Genomic DNA, 16207 nt, shown 5'->3' with positions numbered 1-16207 from the left:
CCACTGCACTCCGCGCGCACACACACTCACTCATTCACTCACTCTGTTCCACACCTCCACCCCCACCTGAATCCCTCCATCCATGGGGCAGGAAGGTGGGGGAATCCAAGTTTGCGGGGGAGCTCACAGTGGGATTCTACCCTTTTGGGGTTTGTCCATGGGAGTGGGGTGCAGGAGGGTCCTCAGGGAGGTGTGTGTGGACCTTGGGGGGGGGTCAGTTGGTTCTGCCCTTGGTCAGGGGGTGTGGGATCCTCGGGGGGTTCCCTATAGGGAGTGTGGTGGGTCAGTTGGTCCCTCCCTGGGGCAGGGGTATGGGATTCTGAGGGGATCCTTATGGGGGTAGGGGAGTCCCCATGGCAGGGTGCAGAATCCTATGGGGTTTCCCTATGGGGGGTGCCCATGGGAGGGTGCAGGGAACGGTTGGTCCCTCCCCGGGACAAGGGGTGTGGGATCCTGGTTGGGGTTCCTATGGGGGGGGGGTCCCTCCCTGGGGCAGGGAGTTCCCTATGGGATGTGAGTCTATCAATCCCTCTCCGGTGTGGGATACGGGGAAGGGACCCCTAGGGAGGTTACAGGGATACCCGTGGGAGGGTGCTGGAGGTGGGGGGGGGCTCTCTTGGTCCCTCCCCAGGACAGGGGGTGTGGGATTCTGGGGGATTTCCTAGGGTGTGACCATGCCCCCCGGGGAATGTGGGGGGAGGTCTCTCTGTACCTTCCTGGGGCAGGGGGTGTGGGAACCAAGGAGTTCCCTATGGGGGTTGGGAGGTCCACAGGAAGTGTGGGGTCTGTCTGTCCCTCCCCAGAGTGGGGGAGGACAGGGAGGCCTGTCAGTCCCTGGCTGGGGCGGGGGGGACAGGATCCATGGGGGTTCCCTATGGCGGTGGAGGGTCCCTGGTGGAGGGGTGTGTCCGGTCCCTCCCCAGGGTCTGGGGGGCAGGATGGGGGGATCATCACTGGGTCATCTGAGGGGTGAGTGATCTGGTGAGGTCTGTTGGTCCCTCCCTGAGGTGGGGATGCGGGATCCCTATGGGGGTGAAGGGGGTCTGTCGGTCCCTCCCTGGGGCGGGATCCGGGGGGTTCCTGAGGGGTGTGGATGGGGGGGTGTCTGTTCCTTCCCCGGGCGGGGGTGTGGGACCGTGGGGGCCCCCGGGGGCGCGGGGGTCTGTCGGTCCCTCCCCGGGGCGGTCCCTGCGCTCCGCTCCGCGCTCGCTGTCACATTCCTGCCGCCTGAGTCAGGCCCGGAGGCGGCGGCGGCGGCACCAGGAAGCGCCGGGCCCGGGCCATGTAACAGAGCCAAGCCGAGCAGATCCCGGCCCGGCGCGGCCATGGGGGACGGGGCAGAGGAGGAGACGGTGGAGCTGCCGCTCACTGACGGTACTGGGCGGGGAGCGGGCCCGGCGGGGCGCAGGGGCCGGGAGGGGGGCACCGTGCCGGGGTGCAGGGGGCCTGGAGGGCTTGGTGCGCAGGTTAGGGGCCGTTCCTGGGCTCGGGGGAAGGGGGAGCAGGTCCCAGGAGCAGCGGAGGAAGAGGGGGGTGCTGCAATTCCGGGGTGCAGGGAGTCGGGTACAGTTCCGGGGTTCAGGGAGAAGGACGGGGTGATGCGTGCAGGGAGGGGGGAATCGGGTGCAGGGAGAGGGAGTGGGGAAACGGGTGCAGTGCCGGGGTGCAGGGAGAGGGAGTGGGGAAACGGGTGCAGTGCCGGGGTGCAGGGAGAAGGAGGGGGTGGCGGGTGCAGGGAGGTGGGGAGACGGGTGCAGTGCTGGGGTGCAGGGAGAAGGAGGGGGTGGCGGGTTCAGTTCCAGGGTGTAGGGAGTCGGGTGCAGTGCCAGGGTGCAGAGAGGAGGAGGGGTGACGGGTGCAGTGCAGGGAGGAGGGGAGTCGGGTGCAGTTCCGGGGTGCAGGGAGTCGGGTGCAGTGCCGGGAGAGGAGGGGGTGGCGAGTGCAGTTCAGGCTTGCAGGGAGGAGAAGGGAGTGGCGGCGGGTGCAGTGCAGGGAGGAGGGGATTCGGGTGCAATTCTGGGGTGCAGTGTCGGGGTACAGGGAGGAGGAGGGGGTGGCGGGTGCAGAGACGGGGTGTAGGGAAGAGTGGGTGACGGGTGCAATGCCAGGGACATTGGTTTGAACTGTGCATGTCCCCTAGGACCTTTCCGGGTGCAGGGCCCCTGGTGGCAGTGGTGTGGTGAGAAGTGGGGTGGCTATTGGGGGGGAGGAAGTGCAGAGCCATGCGGGGGGGGGGGGAGAAGATGGCCCTGCCCCTCTTCTCCCTACAGCCCTATCGCCCGCCCCCATCAGTGCAGGCTCAGCCCCGTGGGTGGGCAGCAGTAACAGGGGAGCGGGGGTGGGGATTAGTCACTGCACCCTCTTCCCCAGGGACTGGCAGCTTGGAGGGCTGACGAGAGCTGGAGGCGTATGAGACACTGCCTGCTGGGGGAGTGGGGGTGGCCAGGGACATGAGCAATGAGGCAGGGTATTACCTGGGCTTGGGGTAGGGCCTGTGTGGGAGGATGGATGCTAGCCAGGGTGTGTGTGTACATGCAATGGGGTAGGGGCTGCATGGAGGGCAGGCTGCCCCAGCCACCCAAAGCTGGGCACTGGTCTCTCATCCACCACTGGTGCCAGACTCATGCCTAACGTGCGCTGAGCGGGGTCCCGCTGCAAGAAAGCTCTGCCTGGGCACTGCCTGCCTGGGCACTAGGATCTCTTGCACAGCAGCCCCAGGGCAATGCCTGTTTAAACCCAAGGGAAGCCCTTGTCCCGAGTGGGTGGGGGATGGGCAGGGGGAACTCACTATTCTGGGCTGGGTTAGCCTCCAATCCGGAGTCCTGGAGCCTTTGCAGTGGAGGAGAGAGCAAGAGGGGCGGTGCCAGGTGGCCATCCTGGTATCTGCCACTTGGTGCCAGCTGAGGAGTGTCTCATGGGCGGATTGGGACCTCCCAGGACATGTAAGGGGTTGAGGGGAGGAGGCAGAAGCCTCCTTGCAGCTGCCAGGAGCTTGGAGGGGCAGGGTAGTGCACCTGCAGCCCTGTGGGGAATCTGTGAGGGAGGGGAGGTATGGTGGGGGGATGTAGGGAGATCTGGCCAGAATTGGTGGGGAACAGAGTTGTTAAGCAGGTGATCTCACCCCAAGCTCCTCCCAGCTGCAAGCTCCCCATTTCCCCACTGCACCCTGAACTCTGTGCCCCCCATTCACAGGAGGTTGTGGGGTGCCCCTCACCTTGCCATCCCCGTGGGCTGAAGGAGATGTCTCTCTGGGCACTTAATACCTCCAACCTCCACATTTGCCACCAGATCCAGGTGCCCCCTTGATCCTGGGAATCCCCTTTGGGACAGAGGAAAGCAGCATTCAGGATCCCCACTAGGCAGCACCACAGGCAGGGCCGGCTTTAGGAAGTGCGGGGCCCAATTGGAACAGTTTCGACGGGACCCCGGCAGGGATAACTATATATTTAAAAAAAAAAAAAACATGTAAAAAACACATGGGGCTTGTACTCACTGGGCGGTGCTCCGAGTCTTCGGCGGCACTTCGGTGGCGGGTCCTTCACTCGCTCCAGGTCTTCAGTGGCACTGAAGGACTTGTCGCCGAAGTGCCGCTGAAGACCCGGAGTGCCGCCAGGTGAGTACAAATTAAAAAGGCACCTCTAGCCAGAGAAGAGATTCTCACTGGGCGCGGGGCCTGATTTGGGGGAATTGGTGGAATTGGCCTAAAGCCGGCCCTGGCCACAGGGATATGGGGGGATGAGTCAGTGTCCCCACCTGGAAATGGAGGGGTGATCCCCCCCCCCCAATTTCCCTCATCCTGGCTTGGTCCCAGGGTGTCTGTGGGGATGGGAGTTGTTGGGCCTGGGCCCGCCCATCCCCTTGGCACTAAAGCTGTTGTGAGTCACTGGCAGGAAATGGGGGCTCCTCCTCACTACACCCTGACCCCACCCATCCCTGGGGGAGAGGCTGAGGCCGGGGGTGGGGACTGAGGTGCAGCAGGATGGGGTGGTAAGGCGGGGACATTTAGTGGGGGGATGGGATGAGGCTGGAGTGGAAGGTGGGAGGATGGGCCTGAGCTGGGTATGTGTGTGTGGGAGGGATGAGGCAGGGGGCATGGACCCATAGGTGGGGGTTTGGGATGAGGAGGGGGACAAGGCAGGGGGTATGGGCCTGTGGCATGAGATGATGGGGTGAGGTGTGTGGGCCCGTGGGGTAGAACAATGAGGAAGGAGGTGAAGGGTAAGGTTTGTGGTGAGCAGGTGGGAGGGGTGGCACTGGGCCCCAGGCTGGCTTTGACCCCCATCCTCATAACCTTGTCTCTATGGTAGCAAACCTGACTGGCCATGAAGAGAAAGTTGGCATGGAGAACTTTGAACTACTCAAGGTGCTGGGGACTGGAGGTGAGTGGGGGACACAGGGGGTTGTGCCATGGGAAGGGGCACAGGGGGCACTGGGGGGCTGTGCCCCCATTCCTCCTCCCAATGGGATGGGGCACTGCCCATCAATCCCCTCTCTCCCCAGCCTATAAGAGGGTCCCCTTCCTCTCTGAGCCTGCTGCTCACATCCCCACTTTCCTGAGTTCCATCATCTCCTCAGTCTCCTGGGATTCTCCTGATGTCCCCCTCTGGGCCGCCTCTGATACCTCTCTGTATCCCCCAGCATACGGAAAAGTGTTCCTGGTGCGCAAGATGACAGGCCATGACGTGGGGAAGCTGTATGCCATGAAAGTGCTGCGCAAGGCGGCCATTGTGCAGAAGGCCAAGACCACAGAGCACACACGCACTGAGCGGGCCGTGCTGGAGCATGTGCGGGCATCGCCCTTCCTAGTGACCCTGCACTATGCCTTCCAGACTGGCTCCAAGCTGCACCTCATCCTGGGTATGGGGGAACCCTGGGAGGGGGCAGGGGAGGGTGGGGCGCTGGGGCCCAGGGGATGGGGTGTGGCAGATGCCAGATGCAGAGTGGATCCAAGGGAATGGGGAGGGTAGGAAAATGGGACCCAGCAGGTGGGAGCAGGGAGACCCTAGGGTGTGGCAGTAGGTGGAGCTGGAGAAAGACCAGTGTTGTTTTCCACATTAATATTTGATGAAAACATAATACAAGCACCTAATACAAGAACAAGGGGCCACCAAATGAAATTAATAGGTATCAGGTTTAAAACAAACACAAGAAAGTATTTTTTCACGCAATGCACTGTCAAACTCTGGAACTCCTTGCCAGAGGGTGTTGTGAAGGCCAATACTATAATGAGGTTCAAAAGGGAGCTAGATAGATTCATGGAGGATAGGTCCATCAATGGTAATTAGCCAGAATGGGCAGGAATGGTGTCCCTAGCTTCTGTTTGCCAGAAACTGGGATTGGGTGACAGGGGATGGATCACTTGATGATAACCTGTCTGTTCATTCCCTTTGGGGCACCTGGCATTGGCCACTGTCAGGGGACAGGATACTGGACTTGATGGACCTTTGGTCTGACCCATTATGTCTGTTCTTATGTAAACAGAGGGGGAAATGATTTTTGCCTAACTTTTCCAGGGGAAATTTTTCAAGTTTTTCAGCAAGAATTAAAAAACTGAACTATTATGAGAAGTACTGCTGCCATGTTTGATGGGAGTTGTAGTTCAGATACCTCGCACTCCTATCCTTTATGTACTGTGCACCCTGGTTGGACTATATTTCCCATGGTGCACCAGGCCATGGGCTTCTGACTCACCACCTAGTGTCTCCAGAGGGGAGGGGAACTATGATGCATTATGGGAGGTGTAGTCTGGCAAGGGAGCTTAGCCTATAGAGGAGAATGGGGCTGTGTGAGGCAGCTGACCTACAGCTCCCATGAGCTCAAGCCAGTCAGCAAGGGGAGGCTGTGGTGCATTGTGGGAGATGTGGTTCAACCAGGGAACTTGGTTTACAGATTAGAATGAGTGTGTGAGGCACCCAAACAACATCTCCCAGGATGCACCACAGCCAGGGACTCATGACACTACCATCGGTGGGGGCAGAGGGACAGGACTATGGTGCATCATTTGTTTTTTTGATAAAAAAATCAAAAATTTTCTTCCAGCAACAGGCTTTTGGGGAAAATTTTCCTTTTAACACCCCCCTCAAGTTTTCCTGGGGGAGAGGCAGTGAGGGTGGAGCGATAGGGGAGGCATACAGCACCCTCCCATGCCATGGGGTGTGAGGGAATCCAGACCAAGCTGAGAGGGTCTGGGGGTGGGGAGGGGACTGGCTGGGGGTGCTGGGTTCTCACTCCCTGTCCTCCCCCGCCCTGCAGACTACGTGAGTGGTGGGGAGCTCTTCACCCATCTGTACCAGCGCGATCATTTCAAGGAGGAGGAAGTGCGGATCTACGCCGGGGAGATCGTGCTGGCACTGGAGCATCTGCACAAGGTTGGGGGGGGAATGTCTAGAGGGTGAAGCAGGGGGAGATCCGCTTTCCAGGGGGTGCATGTTCTGGGGGGATGGGAAATATCTGGAGAGGATACGCCAAAGACCAGGTAGACTCTTCTGCTATGGAGGGGCTCTGAGGGGCCATGCCACAGGGAATATGGGGGTGCTGTTCTATTGGGAGTTCCTAGGGGGCTCTTGGGCCATGCCGCAGGGGTTATGGGGGTGCTGTCCTGTATGGGTTTCTGGGGGGCTCTCCCTCCGTGCCATAGGTTCTATGGGGGTGCTGTCCTGTAGTGGTTCCTGGGCAGCTGTTGATACATGCCGCAGGGGCTATGGGGATGCTGTCCTGTAGGGCTCTCAGGCCATGCCACAGGGCCTATGAGGGTGCTGACCTGTAGGGGTTCCTGGGGGGTTCTCGGGCTGTGCCACAGGGGCAATAGGGGTGCTATCCTGTAGGGGTTCCTGGGGGGGCTCTCGGGCCGTGCCACAGGGTGTATGGGGGTGCTGTCCTTCAGGGGTTGCTGGGGGGATCTTGGGCTGTGCCACGGGGGCTATGGGGGTGCTGTCCTGTAGGGGTTCTTGGAGGATGGCACTCCAGGTCAGAGGGGCACTGAGGAGCCATGTTGTGGGTGGACCTGGGGGATGCAGGCTTTGGGAATGCATGTTCTGAAGCTGTGTCATCTGTAGCTGGGCATCATCTATCGGGATGTGAAGCTGGAGAACATCCTGCTGGACAGCGAAGGGCACGTGGTGCTCACTGACTTTGGCCTCAGCAAGGAGTTCCTCACTGAGGAGGTCAGACACCCCACCCTGCCCCTGATGATCCCCATAACCTCCCCTGGGCACCTCAATATCCTGCCCCTGGGGACTCCTGCCCCATCCCCTCACCGTGCCCCTGGGGGTCCCCCAATATCCTTCCCCTGGAGACTCCCCTCATTCTGCCTCCAGGAATTTGCCCCTCCCCACAAGGATCTCCCTGCCCTCATTCTGTGCCCTTCCCCCATCTTTCTGATGAAAAGTAGGGGAGAATCTCTTTGCTTCCCAAGAGGGGTGTCTCTTTGCCCCCTCCCCTGGTCACTGGAGTTTGGGGCCTGGGGAGGGGTGCAGCCCCTCTTCCTTGTGGGGGCTCCATAGCTGGGACCCTGGCACTGTCCCCCCCATTCTTCTCACCCTTCCCCAACAGAAAGATCGCACCTTCTCCTTCTGCGGCACCATCGAGTACATGGCCCCCGAAATCATCCGCAGCAAATCAGGGCATGGGAAGGTGAGTGGGGACGGGCAGGGCGTAATGAATGGGAGGGCGTGGTGGGGAGGGATATGGCAAGGGAACCAAGGGTTCCATAGGGGGCATAGTGATGGGGGAGAAGAGGGTGGGAGAAGTGGGGGGGGGGCATGGCTGAGGGGGCACAGTAAGGTTGGAGGGAGTGGCAAAGAGCAGTGAGGAAGCCGGAGGGGGTGAAGTGAGAAGGGGGGAGCTGGGCATGGCAGGCAAATGGGGGGCTGGCTGGCAGGGGGGTGTCAGGAGCAGTGTCAGGAGGGGAGGCTGTCTGCTGGGGGGAGGGTGTCATTCCAGGTTCACTGCCCCCTCCCTGGCAGTGGGAGGTGAGGTCAGTCTTGGGGGGTTTCTGGCTTATCACCCCCCCCCTCTCCTCCACAGTCCGTCGACTGGTGGAGCCTGGGGATCCTGATGTTTGAGCTGCTGACAGGGGCCTCGCCCTTTACACTGGAGGGGGAGAAGAACACGCAGGCTGAAGTGTCCAAGTGAGGGGGCTGCTGGGTAACGGGGGACAGGGAAGGGGATTGGTAGGAGCCAGTGGGGTAATGGGGAGGGGGGACTGGAGAGGCTGCTGGGTAATGGGGGGCAGGGAGGGGGTACTGGCAGGGCAGTTGGGTAATGGGGGGCATGGTGGCAGGATTGGCAGGGACTGCTGGGTAATGGGGGGCAGGAAGGGAGGATTGGCAGGGGCAGCTGGGTAATGGCAAGGGGGGAATTGGCAGGGGCAGCTGGGTAATGGGGAGGGGGGATTGGCAGGGGCAGCTGGGTAACGGGGGTGGGGAGGAGGATTGGCAGGGGCTGCTGGGTAATGTGGGGTGGGGAGGGGGATTGGCAGGGGCTGCTGGGTAACGGGGGGCAAGAAGGGAGGATTGGCAGGGGCAGTTGGGTAACGGGGGTGGGGAGGGGGATTGGCAGGGACTGCTGGGTAATGTGGGGTGGGGAGGGGGATTGGCAGGGGCTGCTGGGTAACAGAGCTGTCTGTGCCGCAGACGCATCCTCAAGTGCCAGCCCCCGTTCCCAACTGTCATCGGCCCCGTGGCCCACGACCTGCTGCAGAAGCTGCTGTGCAAGGACCCCAAGAAACGCCTGGGCTCGGGGCCCAATGGGGCGCAGGACATCAAGGCGCACCCCTTCTTCAAGGTGAAGGGGTAGGGGGGAGAGGAAGAGGGACACCTCCACCCTGGCCACAGCCCACTCACACATGGCTTGAGACTCTCAGCATGGCTCCCCACATCCTGGGTACAACCCCCTTTCCCAGCAGGGTCCCCCAGTGCAGCCCCCTCAGGTAGGAATCCTGGCCTCCTCCCCACAGCTCCTCCATCCCATGCAGGGACCCTTTCACGTTTACCCCCTTGCCCCAGGAGAGGCCCCACTTACAGCCCCCTCACCTACTGCCCCTGTCACCAGGGCCCCCTGGCCACGTCCCCCCCCCATCCCTTATGTTGGCCAGGGATCCCCACACAGCCCTCGCACACCTGGGAAAGAGCCTCAAGTGCATCCCAGACAAGATGCCCTCCAGTCCCCCCTGGCAGGTCTCCCCCCCCCCCCCGCACAACATGCAGCCCCCCCAGCAATGCTCCTCCCCCCCCAGCCTGGGCAGGCCCACTCACCACACACACAGCTCACCGCAGGCATGGCCAGCGCCCCAAATCTTAGAGGTGGCCTTGGGGGAGACTCAGTGGACCCCCCTCCCCCCAGCTAGGCTCTGGCCCTGTGGACCTGTCCCCCCATTAGACCCCTTTCCCCACTCACCTCCCTGCCACACTGACCCTCGTGTTTCCCTAGGGCCTGGACTGGGTGGAATTGGCTGCACGGCGGGTGAAGGCTCCGTTCAAACCCATCGTCCGCAGCGAGCTGGACGTGCGCAACTTTGCCGAGGAGTTCACCCGCCTGGACCCCGTGTACTCACCTGCTGGGACCCCCCCGAACCTGGACCGCGTCTTCCAGGTGAGAGACACTCCCCCCCACCTCCCAGCTGGGATCCCCCAGCAACACCCAGCTTCCTGTGCACTTGCCTGCTGGAACCCTCCCAACCTGGACTGCATCTTCCCAGTGAGACCCCGCTCGAGGTTCCCCCAACCCCACCTTTGGGTGTACTTGTCCACTGGAGCCTCCCCCCAACCTGGACCACGTCTTCCAGGTGAGCCCCCTGCTGAGGTTCCCCCACCACTCGCCCTTTCGTATGCTCACTTGTCAGCCCAACCCCCCCAACCTGGACCAGGTCTTCCAGGCGAGACCCCTGCTCTGCTATTCCCTGCCCCCGCCACCCTTGTGCGTGTGGTGGCTGAGCTCTGTGCCCTGGCAGAGGACACTGGTTCTTGAATCCCTTGCTTTCACTTACAAGAGTGAGGGGGCTCTCTGGTGTGTGTGGAATCTCCTGCATCCACCAGACCCATGGGGGAGTGGAGGGAGTCTCCATTGGGTGCTGTAGCCATGGAGATGTCTGCAGACTCCCCCCGCCCACCGCCCCAGTCTTATCCTTCTCTCCTGCCCTCTTTCAGGGCTACTCCTTCATCGCTCCCTCCATCCTGTTCAACCACAACGCCGTCACCACGGATGTGCTGGAGCTGGCACTGAGTGGGGAGCGCCCAGGCAGTGCTGCCGTGGCGCGCAGCGCCATGATGAAGGTAGGGGAGCCCCCTGAGTGACCCGGGCTTGGCGGGAGTGGCAGGGGCTCCTGGGTAATGGGTGAGGGAGGGTCCTTAGCAGGAGCGGGATTCCTCATCAGGGGGTCCCTCTCCAGCAGTGAGCACCGCTAATGCTCCCCCCTTCCTCCTCCAGGACTCTTCATTCTTCCAGCTCTATGACATGGACCTGAAGGAAGCAGCGCTGGGCGAGGGCAGCTTCTCGGTGTGTCGCCGATGTCAGCAGCGCCAGGGTGGCACCGAATTCGCCGTCAAGATCATCAGCAAGAGGTGGGGGTGCTCCCCTGGCAAACCCCCCATACTCCAGCTGCTATGGCAACCAACCCCCCGCTCCCATGGGAACACCCCCACTCCTGCTCCTAAAACAACTCTCCAGGTGCTTCCCCGACCTCCCACAGGTGCCTCCTCAGACTCATCCCTGGCGTTACATGGGGCCCCCCTCACTCCAGACTTTGTCTCCCACCATCGCTGACCCCTAGGCTCTCCATTGTCCTCCATCACCCTTTATGGGAACCTCCCACCACCTCCAGATTCCCCCCTTCAGCCACCAGACCCCCGCCCCGTGCTCTCCCCTGCTGCTTTCCCTCCCTTCCCCTCATCTCCCTTTCCCTGAACTCTCCTCCCACCCCTTGCTGTCCCACTCCTCTTCCCCCAACTACCTCCTTCGGGTCCTTTCCTTCCCCCATCCCGCAGTGCAGTTCTCCGGAGCCTCAGCTAACATCTCCCTCCCCCTTCCCCCCAGGATGGAGGTGAACACCCAGAGAGAGGTGATGGCTTTGCAGCTGTGTGAGTCTCACCCCAACATCGTCAAACTACACGAGGTGCATCATGACCAGGTACCCCCTTCCCCCTCAGCACCCCCTGGGACCAGCACACCCCTTCTTCCCTGGGCATCAACTACCCCCATGCCCCACCCCAGAGGTGGCTGCATCTCTGTGCTGGGCGAGGGATCCCTGTGAAACTAGCCCCTGTACTCCACCCGAAGCAGCTGCATCTTAGTGAGGGCAGTGTCTCCGTGTTGCCGGATCCCCCTCTGCTCAGTGATCCCCCCCTCCCCTCTCCCTGGGCAGTACCACACGTACCTGGTGATGGAGCTGCTGCAAGGGGGTGAGCTCCTTGACCGCATCAAGAAGAAGCAGCATTTCAGCGAGTCGGAGGCCAGTCAGATCATGCGCAGCCTGGTGTCAGCTGTCAGCTTCATGCACGACGTTGGCGTGGTGCACCGGGACCTCAAACCTGAGGTATGGGGAATGGGAATAGGTTTGTGGGGCAGGGCCTGAGGAGATTGGGTGCATGACTAGGGTAAAATGTTGGGGGATCAGGGCCTTGGGGGATTGGGAATAGGGGTGTGGGGCCTGGGCAATTGAGATGCTGGGGTTTTGGGATGCGGGCCCTGGGGGCAGGTGCTGTGCCCCAGAAGCTCAAGGCCCCATCCTCCTGCTGTTCCCCAGAACATCCTATATGCTGACGAGTCAGAGGGTGCCCCAGTGAAAGTGATTGACTTCGGCTTTGCCCGCCTGCGCCCCTCGGGCTCACAGCCCATGCAGACGCCTTGCTTCACGCTGCAATACGCCGCCCCCGAGCTCTTCACCGATGAGGGCTATGATGAGTCCTGCGACCTCTGGAGCCTCGGTGTCATCCTGGTATGCATAGCGGGGAGGCCAGCACTGAGTACAAACGCACCCCAGATCCCTACAGCGAAGGGGGCATTACGATCCCAGGGATCTGGAAGGGTCCCAGTCTCCCTGCTGGTGCTGTATAAGCCCTGTGTGCTCCACCCCAGTGGTGAATGATTTCCGGACTGAAGAATGTAACCACACGGTGGCGCTCCCCCCGCCCCCCAGTCCATGGAGTCCTACTGGGAGGAGGGGAAGTGCTGACAACTTTGTTGCATGTCCTGCTGCCTGAGCAAGTCTGGCTTCCTGCCCGCCAGAGGAGAGGAAGGATAAAGGCGTTTTACTCCAGGGTCAGGGTGGGAGATGAGAGGAGGAAATAAAGGGTTAATCCTCCCCTCCCACTAGGGTCAAAGAACAGGCTCCCAAGGCTCGACTTCGGCTCCGCCCACAATTATAATCCTGTCCACACATGGAGTGGGGCTGTCAGGAGGCCCCCCTCTTCTCCCACCAGTCCTGGGAATGGCAGCAGGCCCCGCTGTGCTTTTCTGAGGAATTCCTTTGCTTGGGGGGGGAGGGGCGGTCCTGTGAGACGCCCACAGCCCAGAGCAGTAAAGCTGGGATTGAACATCCCATTGGGATACCCAGGGCAGCTCCCCTCTCTGAGTGATGGGCTCAGGCTCTTGGCAGACTCAGGCAGGCATCTCTGTGTCAGTCACTCTGAGACAGCTCCTCCTCTCCCCCAGCGATCAGCTCAGGCTGTCTGCAGACTGAGGCAGGGGTCTCTGCATCAGTTCTGCTCGGGGCAGTGTCCTCCCTCACCCCAGCAATCGGCTCAGGCTCTCTGCAGACTCAGGGCAGGTGTCTCACATTTTCCAGCTTTTCCCCCAAACCGTGATGCCTAGAAACTGATTTTTTTTATAACAGAAGTTGCTGTTCTGTCGCAGTCACCTGACTCCAAGAGTTGGTGCACCAAGCACAGGGCAGTTAGTGCCACGTCCTAAACCCACCCCGACTCTGGAGTAACAGTACCGTGTCCTGAAGAGCTGTTGGGCCTTGAGGGGTGTTAGTGAGGGCGTGTTGCCTGGTGAGGCTACTCCAGGGGAAGGGGAAGGGAAATGCATGAAAGCAGAAGTCTGTACTGGGGTATCTCAGCCACTTCCACAATCTCAGTTCCTCTCTGAGCCCTTAGAATGGAAAAAGCAAATGCTCAGCTCTGCGCCACACTTGTGGGTTGGTGGTGCCTGGGGCTGCAGGATCACCCCCTTCCCAGGGGAAGGGCTGGGTCCCCAGTATGGGGGAGGGGATTTGTGGGGCTGGGGGATCACCCCCTTAGGGTAGCTTGCTGATGTTTGCCCTGAGTCAGCTTCACCCAGACTGTCTGGTAACACCCCCACTCCACTGTCTCTCACCCTACCCCCCAGTACACCATGCTGTCCGGACAGGTGCCTTTCCAGAGCAGCCAGGAGGGCGGCGCGCTGACCCATGCGGCTGAGATCATGCACAAGATCAAGGAGGGGCAGTTCTCACTGGAGGGCGAGGCCTGGAGGGGGGTCTCCGAGGAGGCCAAAGAGCTAGTCAGAGGTGAGGGGGAGGCATGAAATAAAGTGTCAATATATAGGACTCAGTTCCAAGGGTTGGGGGAGTGAGAATCTGTGGGGCTGATGTATCCCTCACTCCACCTCAGATGGAAGGGGTGCTCTGGGGCTTGGGAAACCCCTCTCCCAAGAGGCAGGGGAGGTGGCATGTGTGAATCTGGCAATTTCCTGTAATAGCTTTGTATTAAGTTTCTGTATCATTGTGGGCCAGGGATTGTGTAACTCCATGGGGGAGGGGGAACCACAGCCCTCCAGGATCAAAGAATAGCAGGGGTCATTAGGCAAATTCACTCACCCCAGAGAGGTCCCTCGCCCTGGAGAGGCTGCATAGACTGGTTCAGATGGGATTCTCCAGAGACCAATAGACCAAGAGGAGACTTTTGGATAAATAGCCTGAGTTTAAACTGACTCGGGGCTGCTTTGTGATCCAGCAAAGGGTCAGACCCTTCTGCCCGAGGCGGGGCCCAGTCCTTCCTGGGAAGGGTTGGAAGGACTTTAGCGTGCTGAGGCCCCCGTTAGATAGGGTGGGTGCTCTCTGTGAAGCCTTTAGCAGGAGGTAGGAACTGTCATATGCTTTCACCTTTAGAATAAATGTGCATGCTTAGAAAGAGCTGTGCCATAACTTGGGACTCCTGGCAATCGCAGCTGGTCACAGATATGGCCATCACTATCACTGTATGTGGGGCTGGGGTATTACTCCCCCCAGGGGAAGGGCTGGGGAAGTGCCATCCTGCTCATGCCCCCCCCCATCACTAACCCATGGGTGTGTTCCCCTTCCCCCACCCCCAGGGCTGCTGACCGTGGACCCTTCCAAGCGGCTGAAGATGTCAACTTTGCGCTACAGCGAGTGGCTGCAGGACGGCAGCGCCCTCTCCTCCACCCCGCTCATGACCCCTGACATCCTGGAGTCTTCAGGGCCTGCCGTGCGCTCAGGGGTCAACGCCGCCTTCATGGTGAGGGGGGGAGAGTCTGGTGCATGGCCATGAGGGAGCTGGGTTGGTGGTGGAGGAGGAGGCAGCCTTGGTTGGGGGTGGGGGGGGGGCTGGCTGAGTCTACCTCATGTTGGGACTGGCTCTTAGGCAGGGGCGGGGGGATGGGTTGAGGCTTTTGGGGAGGATAGTGTCAGGCAGGGAGAAGTGAGCATCTGAATTGTAGGTTGGGTGGGGATGGGGAATAGGCCATATGGGGGTGGGGACAGAACAGACCAGGGTAGGGAGAAGTTTGTGGGGTGAATCTCTGGGTCTCATCCTGTCCCCCACCCCCAATATCTTGACCCCCAGGCCTTCAACAAGGGCAAGCGCGAGGGCTTCTTCCTGAAGAGCGTGGAGAACGCGCCCCTGGCCAAGCGCCGCAAGCTCAAGATGTCGAGCACGGGGGCCGAGGCCCGGCGCAGCTCCTCTTCCTCCTCCTCCTCTGGCTCCTCCTCAGCACTCCCCGCCCGGCCACCCCGCCCCAAACCACCTGGCCGCCGCCACAACCCCCCCTCGTAGCGCCTGTGGGGTGGGGGGTGGTGGGGCTATTTATTGTCTCTGTTGCTTGTGGGGGAGAATGTGGGTGGGTATCTCATTTGGGATTTTTTAGGGGGGGATGAGCCTCTTTTGGGGGCATTTTGCTCCCCCCCCCATGTGGACATGTTTTTTCATTCATCTTGGTTTTGTTTTTTTCATTTTGATTTAAACCTGGAGGTTGCCCTGTGTAAGTCTGGGGGCCATAGCGGGTTGTCTCAGTGTGACAGAAATGTGAAGTCCCCTGGAGCTAAAGTGGGGGTGGTCTTTGGGTTGACAGGTAAGTGGGGCAGCCCTGGGGTGATTATGGGTGGTGGTTTGTGGGGGCCATAGGGCAAGGAGGTGTCTCTGGGGTGGATGCTCATGCCTGTGGAGCTGTTCTAAGAGACATACCCCCCTTGGCTTCCAGGTCAGACTAGGGTCCATCTCTGCCACCGACAGTTCAGGGTTGCCCCACCACACCCCATGGAAGTCTGTACCACTGTTGCAGGGGAAGGGGAAGGGGAAGGGGAAGCTGTTCCCTACAGGGGATGGTGATCCTGTGAATACTGCCACCACCACCCCTTAAGATCTGAGGGCAGGTCCCTTCAGCCAGGCTCTGGGGCTGGAATGAGAAGTGAAGGTCAGACCGGTAGGGTCACCTTAGCTCAGCCAAAGAGGGGTGGGGTGCTGGATCTATATTTTATTTCTTTTAATCCTTTTCTTTTTGGCGGGAGGGCAGGCAAGCAGCATAGGGCACCATCTCCCCTCAGGGCTGCATGCTGGGGGAGGGCCCCAGCCAGGGGTGGCTCCGGGCCCCAGCATGCCAAGCGTGTGCTTGGGGCAGCATGCTGCAGGGGGTGCTCTGCTGGTCGCCGGGAAGGCAGCAGATGGCTCCGGTGGACCTCCCGCAGGCATCCCTGCAGAGGGGCTGCTGGTCCCGCGGCTTCCGTGGAGCATCCGCAGGCACGTCTGCGGGAGGTCCACTGGAGCTGCGGGACCGGTGACTGGCAGAGCACCCCCCGCGGCGGCGAAATGGCTAGAGCCACCCCTGGCCCCAGCACAAGGGGCCAGACCCAGGTGATGTCCCAATCAATATTTCCCCTATCTCCCAGGGCCATTGCTAATCTGATACCCCTGCTGTGGGGGAATGGGGCAGGACCCCCATTGAGCACTGGAGCACATGGGAGGGAGGTGAACAGTACCCCACATTTAGTCCCTGC

At 60.8% G+C, this 16207-nt stretch overlaps 1 protein-coding gene across 1 annotated transcript; it reads left to right on the top strand.

Annotated features, from left to right (window-relative positions):
• The first annotated feature begins 1195 nt into the window (after positions 1–1195).
• On the top strand, positions 1196–15900 carry RPS6KA4 (ribosomal protein S6 kinase A4). Its single transcript, XM_045024319.1, has 17 exons — positions 1196–1374; positions 4308–4379; positions 4639–4857; positions 6253–6368; positions 7056–7163; positions 7552–7632; positions 8026–8129; positions 8634–8784; positions 9430–9591; positions 10146–10271; positions 10426–10559; positions 11032–11125; positions 11360–11530; positions 11741–11932; positions 13327–13486; positions 14290–14453; positions 14781–15900. Exons 1-17 carry the CDS (start codon positions 1326–1328, stop codon positions 14988–14990), a joined length of 2313 nt encoding a protein of 770 aa, XP_044880254.1. The 5' UTR covers positions 1196–1325; the 3' UTR covers positions 14991–15900.
• The last annotated feature ends 307 nt before the right edge of the window (positions 15901–16207 follow it).

The sequence above is a fragment of the Mauremys mutica genome, chromosome 7 (assembly GCF_020497125.1).
Source record: "Mauremys mutica isolate MM-2020 ecotype Southern chromosome 7, ASM2049712v1, whole genome shotgun sequence".
Taxonomy (NCBI): domain Eukaryota; kingdom Metazoa; phylum Chordata; order Testudines; family Geoemydidae; genus Mauremys; species Mauremys mutica.
Note: the sequence above shows the minus strand (reverse complement) of the source record. Positions and strands in the feature narration are given on the sequence as shown.